Source organism: Hemibagrus wyckioides, linkage group LG02, assembly GCF_019097595.1.
Source record: "Hemibagrus wyckioides isolate EC202008001 linkage group LG02, SWU_Hwy_1.0, whole genome shotgun sequence".
In the NCBI taxonomy this organism is placed as follows: domain Eukaryota; kingdom Metazoa; phylum Chordata; class Actinopteri; order Siluriformes; family Bagridae; genus Hemibagrus; species Hemibagrus wyckioides.
In genome coordinates, this window is record NC_080711.1 from 227897 (window position 1) to 240433 (window position 12537).

Here is a 12537-nt window from a genome sequence, read left to right on the forward strand (position 1 = left end):
ACACACACCCCACACACACACTCTTACACACCCCTCACACACCCCACACACACCCCACACACACCCCACACACACTCTTACACACCCCTCACACACACTCTTACACACCCCACACACACACTCTTACACACCCCACACACACACTCTTACACACCCCACACACACACTCTTACACACCCCACACACCCCACACACACACTCTTACACACCCCACACACACACCCCTCACACACACTCTTACACACCCCACACACCCCTCACACACACTCTTACACACCCCACACACCCCTCACACACACTCTTACACACCCCACACACCCCTCACACACACTCTTACACACCCCACACACCCCTCACACACACTCTTACACACCCCTCACACCCCTCACACACACTCTAACACACCCCTCACACACACTCTTACACACCCCACACATCCCTCACACACACACTCTTACACACCCCTCACACACACTCTTACACACCCCTCACACACACTCTTACACACCCCACACACCCCTCACACACACACTCTTACACACATCCCTCACACACACTCACACACCCATCACACACACTCTTACACACCACTCACACACACTCTTACACACCCCCCATACACACTCACACACCCCTCACACACCCATCACACACACTCTTACACACCCCTCACACACACTCTTACACACCCCTCACACACACCCCACACATCCCTCACACACACACTCTTACACACCCCACACACCCCTCACACACACTCTTACACACCCCACACACACACTTACACACCCCACACACCCCTCACACACACTCTTACACACCCTTACACACCCCTCACACACCCCTCACACACCCCTCACACACACCCCACACATCCCTCACACACACACACCCCACACACCCCTCACACACACACTCTTACACACTCTTACACACATCCCTCACACACACTCACACACCCCTCACACACACTCTTACACACCCCTCACACCCCTCCCACACACTCTTACACACCCCACACACCCCTCACACACACACATACACACCCCTCACACACACCCCACACACCCCTCACACACACACTCGTACACACCCCACACACCCCTCACACACACTCTTACACACCCCACACAACCCTCACACACACTCTTACACACCCCACACACCCCTCACACACACACTCTTACACACCCCACACATCACCCCTCACACACACACTCTTACACACCCCACACACCCTCACACACACTCTTACACACCCCTCACAAACACACTCTTACACACCACACACACCCCTCACACACACTCTTACACACCCCACACACCCTCACACAAACACTCTTACACACTCTAACACACATCCCTCACATACACTCTTACACACCCACACACACCCTCACACACACTCTTACACACCCCACACACACTCTTACACACCCCTCACACACACTCTTACACACCCCACACACCCCTCACACACACTCTTACACACCCCACACACCCCTCACACACTCTTACACACCCCTCACAAACACTCTTACACACCCCTCACACACACTCACACACCCCTCACACACACTCTTACACACCCATCACACACACTCTTACACACCCCACACACCCCTCACACACACTCTTACACACCACACACACCCCTCACACACACTCTTACACACCCCACACACCCCTCACACAAACACTCTTAGACACTCTAACACACATCCCTCACATACACTCACACACCCCTCACACACACTCTTACACACCACTCACACACACTCTTACACACCCCTCATACACACACACACCCCTCACACACACTCTTACACACCCCACACACCCCTCACACACACTCTTACACCCCTCACACACACTCTTACACACCACACACACCCCTCACACACACTCTTAGACACCCCACACACACACTCTTACACACCCCACACACCCCTCACACACACTCTTACACACTCACACACCCTCACCCACACACTCTACACACCCTCACACACACTCTTAGACACCCCACACACACACTCTTACACACCCCACACACCCCTCACACACTCTTACACACCCCTCACACCCCTCACAAACACTCTTACACACCCCTCACACACACCCCACACATCCCTCACACACACACTCTTACACACCCCACACACCCCTCACACACACTCACACACCCCTCACACACACTCTTACACACCCATCACACACACTCTTACACACCCCTCACACACACTCTTACACACTCACACCCTCACAAACACTCTTACACACACCCTCACAAACACTCTTACACACCCCTCACACACACCCCACACATCCCTCACACACACACTCTTACACACTCTTACACACACCCCTCACACACACTCACACACCCCTCACACACACTCTTACACACCCCTCACACACACTCTTACACACCCATCATACACACTCACACACCCCTCACACACCCATCACACACACTCTTACACACCCTTACACACCCCTCACACACCCCTCACACACACCCCACACATCCCTCACACACACACTCTTACACACTCTTACACACACCCCTCACACACACTCTTACACACCCCTCACACACACTCTTACACACCCCTCACACACACTCACACACCCATCACACACACTCTTACACACCCATCATACACACTCACACACCCCTCACACACCTATCACACACACTCTTACACACCCTTACACACCCCTCACACACACCCCACACATCCCTCACACACACACTCTTACACACTCTTACACACACCCCTCACACACACACCCCTCACACACACTCTTACACACCCCTCACACACACTCTTACACACCCCTCACACACACTCTTACACACCCATCATACACACTCACACACCCCTCACACACCCATCACACACACTCTTACACACCCTTACACACCCCTCACACACCCCTCACACACACCCCACACATCCCTCACACACACACTCTTACACACCCCACACACCCCTCACACACACTCACACACCCCTCACACACACTCTTACACACCCATCACACACACTCTTACACACCCCTCACACACACTCTTACACACCCCTCACAAACACTCTTACACACCCCTCACAAACACTCTTACACACCCCTCACACACACCCCACACATCCCTCACACACACACTCTTACACACTCTTACACACACCCCTCACACACACTCACACACCCCTCACACACACTCTTACACACCCCTCACACACACTCTTACACACCACTCACACACACTCTTACACACCCATCATACACACTCACACACCCCTCACACACCCATCACACACACTCTTACACACCCTTACACACCCCTCACACACCCCTCACACACACCCCACACATCCCTCACACACACACTCTTACACACTCTTACACACACCCCTCACACACACCTCACACACCCCTCACACACACTCTTACACACCCCTCACACCCCTCATACCCACTCTTACACACCCACACACACTCACACACACTCTTACACACCCATCATACACACTCACACACCCCCTCACACACCCATCACACACACTCTTACACACCCTTACACACCCCTCACACACCCCTCACACACACCCCACACATCCCTCACACACACACTCTTACACACCCCACACACCCCTCACACAAACACTCTTACACACTCTTACACACATCCCTCACACACACTCACACACCCCTCACACACACTCTTACACACCCATCACACACACTCTTACACACCCCTCACACACACTCTTACACACCCCTCACACCCCTCCCACACACACTCTTACACACCCCACACACACACATACACACCCCACACACCCTCACACACACCCACACACCCCTCCCACACACACTCTTACACACTCCCACACACCCCTCACACACACTCTTACACACCCCTCACACCCCCCACCCACACTCTTACACACCCCACACACACACACACTCTTACACACCCCACATACCCCTCACACACACACTCTTACACACCCCACACACCCCTCACAAACACTCTTACACACCCCACACACCCCTCACACACACACTCTTACACACCACACACACCCCTCACACACACTCTTACACACCCCACACACCCCTCACACACACACTCTTACACACCACACACTCTTACACACCCCTCATACACACACACACCCCTCACACACACTCTTACACACCCCACACACCCCTCACACACACTCTTACACCCCCCACACACACTCTTACACACCCCACACACCCCTCACACACACTCTTACACACCCCACACACCCCTCACACACACTCTTACACACCCCACACCCCCCTCACACACACTCTTACACACCCCACACACCCTCACACACACACTCTTACACACCCCACACACCCCTCACACACACACCCTTACACACCCCACACACCCCTCCCACACACACTCTTACACACCCCACACACCCCTCACACACACACTCTTACACACCCTAACACACACCCCCACACACCCTCACACACACTCTTACACACCCCTTACACACACTCTTACACACCCCACACCCCACACACCCCACACACTCACACACACTCTTACACACCCCACACACCCTCACACACACTCTTACACACCCACACACCCTCACACCTCACACACACTCTTACACACTCACACACCCCTCACACACACTCTTACACACCACACACACCCCTCACACACACTCTTACACACCCCACACACATCCTCCCACACACACTCTTACACACCCCACACACCCCTCACACACACACATACACACCCCTCACACACACACTTACACACCCCACACACACTCTTACACACCCCACACACACCTCACACACACACTCTTACACACCCCACACACACCTCACACACACACTCTTACACACCCCACACACACTCTTACACACCCCTCACACACACACACTCTTACACACCACACACACCCCTCACGCACACTCTTACACACCCCACACACCCCTCACACACACTAACGCACCCCACACATCCCTCACACACACTCTTACACACCCCTCACACACACTCTTACACACCCCTCACACACACTCTTACACACCCCTCACACACACCCCACACACCCCTCACACACACTCTTACACACCCCACACACCCCTCACACACACACTCTTACACACTCTTACACACACACACTCACACACACTCACACACACTCTTACACACCCCTCACACACACTCTTACACACCCCACACACCCCTCACACACAACCCACACATCCCTCACACACCCCTCCCACACACACTCGTACACACCCCTCACACCCCTCACACACACACATACACACCCCCCACACACACTCTTACACACCCCCACACCCTCTACACCCCACACACCCTCCCACACACACTCGTACACACCCCTCACACCCCTCACACACACACATACACACCCCTAACACACACCCCACACACCCCTCACACACACTTTTACACACCCTTACACATCCCTCACACACTCTTACACACCCTCACACACACTCACACACACTCACACACACCCTCCCACACACACTCTCACACACTCACACACCCCACACACCCCTCACACACACTCTTACACACCCCTCACACACACTCTTACACACTCTTACACACCCTCACACACACCCTCACACACCCTCACACACTCTTACACACCCCTCTTACACACACCCACACACCCCTCACACACACTCTTACACACCCCACACACCCCTCACACACACTCTTACACACCCCACACACCCCTCACACACACACTTACACACCTCACACACCCCCTCCCACACACACTCTTACACACCCCTCACACCCCTCACACACACACTCTTACACACCCCACACACCCTCACACACTCTTACACACCCACACACCCTCACACACACACTTACACACCCTCCCACACACCTCACATACACTCTTACACACCCCACACACCCCTCACACACACACACACACCCCACACACCCCTCACACACACTCTTACACACCCCTCACACACACTCTACACACCCCTCACACACACTCTTACACACCCTCACACACCTCTCACACACCCTCACACACACTCTACACACCCTCACACACACTCTTACACACCCTCCCTCACACTCCCACACACTCTTACACACCCCTCACACACACTCTTACACACCCCTCACACACACTCTTGCACACCCCTCACACACACCCTCACACCCCTCACACACACACTTACACACCCCTCACACACACTCTTACACACCCCTCACACACACTTTTACACACCCTTACACACCCCTCACACACACTCTTACACACCCCTCACACACCCCACACACATTCTTACACACCACACACACCCCTCACACACACTCTTACACACCCCTCACACACATTCTTACACACCACACACACCCCTCACACACACTCTTACACACCCCTCACACACACCCCACACACCCCTCACACACACTTTTACACACCCTTCACACACACTCTTACACACATCCCTCACACACACATCCCTCACACACACCCCTCACACACACACTCTTACACACCCCACACACACACTCTTACACACCCCACACACACACCCCACACATCCCTCACACACACACTCTTACACACCCTTCACACACACTCTTACACACTCTTACACACCCTTACACACATCCCTCACACACACTCTTACACACACTCTTACACACCCTTACACACCCCTCACACACACCCCACACACCCCTCACACACACTCTTGCACACCCCTCACACACACCCCTCACACCCCTCACACACACACTTACACACCCCACACACCCCTCACACACCCCACACACCCCTCACACACACTCTTACACACCCCTCACACACACCCCTCACACACACACACTTACACACCCCACACACCCCTCACACACACTTTTACACACCCTTACACACCCTTCACACACACTCTTACACACATCCCTCACACACACCCCTCACACACACACTCTTACACACCCCACACACCCCTCACACACACACACTTACACACCCCACACACCCCTCACACACACTTTTACACACCCTTACACACCCTTCACACACACTCTTACACACATCCCTCACACACATCCCTCACACACACATCCCTCACACACACACTCTTACACACCCCACACACACACTCTTACACACCCCACACATCCCTCACACACACATCCCTCACACACACCCCTCACACACACCCCTCACACACACACTCTTACACACCCCACACACACACTCTTACACACCCCACACACCCCACACACACACCCCACACATCCCTCACACACACACTCTTACACACCCTTCACACACACTCTTACACACTCTTACACACATCCCTCACACACACTCTTACCCACCCCTCACACACACTCTTACCCACCCCTCACAAACACTCTTACCCACCCCTCACACACACTCTTACCCACCCCTCACACACACTCTTACACACCCCTCACACACACTCTTACCCACCCCTCACACACACTTTTACACAACCCTTACACACAACACCTCACACACACTCTTACACACCCACTCTTACACACCCTCACACACATTCTTACACACATCCTCACACACACTCTTACACACCCCTCACACACACACTCTTACACACCACTCACACACCCCTCACACACACTCTTACACACCCTCACACACTCTTCACACACACCCCTCACACCCTCACACACACTCTTACACACCCACACACCCCTCACACACCCCCTCACACACACCCCTCACACCCCTCACACCCCTCACACACCCCTCACACCCCTCACACACACCCCTCACACACACTCTTACACACACCCCACACACCCCTCACACACACCCCACACACCCCTCACACACACCCCACACACCCCTCACACACACTCTTACACACCCCTCACACACACTCTTTCACACACACTCTTACACACCCCTCACACACACTCTTACACACCCCTCACACACACTCTTACACACCCCTCACACACACTCTTGCACACCCCACACACCCCTCACACACACTCTACACACCCCACACACCCCTCACACACACTCACACACCCCTCACACACATTCTTACACACCCCACACATCCCTCACACACACTCTTACACACCCCTCATACACACCCCACACATCCCTCACACACACCCCACACATCCCTCACACACACTCTTACACACCCCTCACACACACTCTTACACACCCCACACACACACCCCACACATCCCTCACACACACACTCTTACACACCCTTCACACACACTCTTACACACACTCTTACACACCCTTACACACCCCTCACACACACTCACACACATCCCTCACACACGCTCTTACACACCCCTCACACACACTCTTACACACCCCACACACTCTCACACACACTCTTACACACCCCACACATCCCTCACACACCCCACACACACCTCACACACCCCTCACACACATTCTTACACACCACACACACCCCTCCCACACACACTCTTACACACCCCACACACCCCTCACACACACACTCTTACACACCCCACACACCCCTCACACACACTTTTACACACCCCAGACACCCCTCACACACACTCTTACACACTCCTCACACACACCCCACACATCCCTCACACACACCACACACACCCCTCACACACACTCTTACACACCCCTCACACACACTCACACACATCCCTCACACACGCTCTTACACACCCTCTTACCCACCCCTCACACACACTCTTACACACCCCACACACTCCTCACACACACTCTTACACACCCCTCATACACACTCTTACCCACCCCTCACACACACTCTTACCCACCCCTCACACACACTCTTACCCACCCCTCACACACACTCTACCCACCCCTCACACACACTCTTTCACACCCACACACACACTCTTTCACACCCCACACACACACACTTTTACCCACCCCCTCACACACACTCTTACCCACCCTCATACACACTCTACCCACCCCTCACACACACTCTTACCCACCCTCACACACACTCATACACACCCTCACACACACTCTTACCCACCCCTCACACACACTCTTACCCACCCCTCACACACACTCTTTCACACCCCACACACCCCTCACACACACTCTTACACACATTCTTACACACCCCACACATCCCTCACACACACTCTTACACACCCCTCACACACACCCCACACATCCCTCACACACACTCTTACACACCCCTCATACACACCCCACACATCCCTCACACACACCCCACACATCCCTCACACACACTCTTACACACCACACACACCCCTCACACACACTCTTACACACCCCTCACACACACCCCACACATCCCTCACACACACTCTTACACACCCCACACACCCCTCACACACACTTTTACACACCCTTACACACCCCTCACACACACTCTTACACACCTCCCTCACACACACACTCTTACACACCTCCCTCACACACACACTCTTACACACCCCACACACCCCTCACACACACTCTTACACACCCCTCACACACCCCACACATCCCTCACACACCCCACACACACCCCCCTCACACACATTCTTACACACCACACACACCCCTCACACCCCTCCCACACACACTCTTACACACCCCACACACCCACTCTTACACACCCCACACACCCCTCACACACACTTTTACACACCCCAGACACCCCTCACACACACTCTTACACACCCCTCACACACACCCCACACATCCCTCACACACACTCTTACACACCCCTCACACACACCCCACACATCCCTCACACACACTTACACAACCTTCACACACACTCTTACACACCCTTCACACACACTCTTACACACTCTTACACACTCTTACACACATCCCTCACACACACTCTTACACACACTCTTACACACCCTTACACACCCCTCACACACACTCACACACATCCCTCACACACGCTCTTACACACCCTCTTACCCACCCCTCACACACACTCTTACACACCCCACACACTCCTCACACACACTCTTACACACCCCTCACACACCCTCTTACCCACCCCTCACACACACTCTTACCCACCCCTCACACACACTCTTACACACCCCACACACTCCTCACACACACTCTTACCCACCCCTCATACACACTCTTACCCACCCCTCACACACACTCTTACCCACCCCTCACACACACTCTTACACACCCCTCACACACACTCTTACACACCCCTCACACACACTCTTACACACCCCTCACACACACTCTTACACACCCCTCACACACACTCTTACACACCCCTCACACACACTCTTACACACCCCTCACACACACTCTTACCCACCCCTCACACACACTTTTACACACCCCTCACACACACTCTTACACACCCCACACACCCCTCACACACACTTTTACACACCCTTACACACCCCTCACACACACATCCCTCACACACACACTCTTACACACCCCTCACACACACTCTTACACACCCCTCACACACACTCTTACACACCCCTCACACACACTCTTACACACCCCTCACACACACTCTTACACACCCCTCACACACACTCTTACCCACCCCTCACACACACTTTTACACACCCCTCACACACACTCTTACACACCCCTCACACCCCTCACACACACTTTTACACACCCTTACACACCCCTCACACACACATCCCTCACACACACACTCTTACACCCCCCCCACACACACTCTTACACACCCCACACACACACTCTTACACACATCCCTCACACACACTCTTACACACATCCCTCACACACACACTCTTACACACCCCACACACACACACTCTTACACACCCCACACACCCCTCACACACACTCTTCACACACACCCCACACACCCCTCACACACACTCTTACACACTCTTACACACCCCACACACCCCTCACACACCCCACACACACCCCACACACCCCTCACACACACACTCTTACACACATCCCTCACACACACTCTTACACACCCTTACCCACCCCTCACACACACTCTTACACACCCCTCACACACACTCTTACACACCACACACACACACTCTTACACACCCCTCACACACACTCTTACACACCCCTCACACACACTCTTACACACCCCTCACACACACTTTTACACACCCCTTACACACCCCACACACCCCTCACACACACACTCTTACACACCCCTCACACACACACTCTTACACACCCCTCACACACACACTCTTACACCCCCCCCCACACACACTCTTACACACCCCACACACACACTCTTACACACATCCCTCACACACACTCTTACACACATCCCTCACACACACACTCTTACACACCCCACACACACACACTCTTACACACCCCACACACCCCTCACACACACTCTTCACACACACCCCACACACCCCTCACACACACTCTTCACCACCACCACCCCCAACGCCCCCCACCCCCCGCCACACACACACACACACACACCTTCACTCTGTTGATGCGTTTCTTCCATGAGCGCAGGCCGGAGATGTAGATCTGATTGAGGGCCTGATGGGAGAGCTGCAGGTCGAAGCCCTCAGGAGTGATGGTGAACTGGAACGCAACGGCTTGGTGGGCCTCCGCCATCACACACACACACACACACAGAAACTCTGCCCTGTTGAGAGAACACAACCACCTACACACACACACACACACACAGAGTCTCTCTCACCTATGTGTGTGTACACTCATACACCAACAGAGCTGGTTCTACAACACTCTGTTACAGTACAGGAACCTGAAAATCCACATCAGCTACACAACTGATATATAAACGTAAAAAGAGTCTAAATAAATGATTTGATTATTATAAAGTGCACTGTACTGTACAATCAACATGACACACACTCGCACACACACAAACACACACACACTCGCACACACACAAACACACACACTCGCACACACACTCGCACACACACAAACACACACACACTCGCACACACACAAACACACACACACTCGCACACACACAAACACACACACACTCGCACACACACAAACACACACACACCTCGTCACAGGTGAAGTAGTTCGTAAAATATCATTTATCAGGAAGTAAAGTAGAATTTAATATTTTTGGAGATATTTTATAGACATTTTAAGATATTAATGAAGTTTTATTTAAATCAGTCCTGAACCTTACACGACTTTTCCCTCACACTATTCACTTCTTAAACTCATCTTTCATTTCATTTCTTTTACTTCAGAAACTCGTTTATTTATTTCACATAAAACTACTTTTTAAAGACTTCTTTCTGAAGCGAGTCCTGTTTCAGCGACAACACACACTGAGGTTAAAAAGTTCTTACCTGTAAACTTCAGTCCGGAGTGAAACACCTCTCAGATTTTACCTCTTTTTTCCCCTAAAATCCTAAAGCAGGTATTTCGCTCTTCTTTGTTTACGGCGTGTTTAAAAAATTCCTTGACGTTATTTTTCCCACCC

The 12537-nt window shown here is 52.9% G+C and overlaps 1 protein-coding gene across 1 annotated transcript in view; it reads right to left on the reverse strand.

Annotated features, from left to right (window-relative positions):
- LOC131369251 (carnitine O-palmitoyltransferase 1, liver isoform-like) overlaps positions 1 to 12537 on the reverse strand; it is a 43869-nt gene extending 31332 nt beyond the window's left edge. Inside the window, exons 1-2 of the mRNA XM_058415785.1 lie at positions 12404 to 12537; positions 11535 to 11727 (exon numbers count right to left, since the gene is read on the reverse strand). Of these exons, the coding sequence (XP_058271768.1) occupies positions 11535 to 11675 (141 nt within the window). The 5' untranslated portion in view covers positions 11676 to 11727; positions 12404 to 12537. The remainder of the gene's footprint in view (positions 1 to 11534; positions 11728 to 12403) is intronic.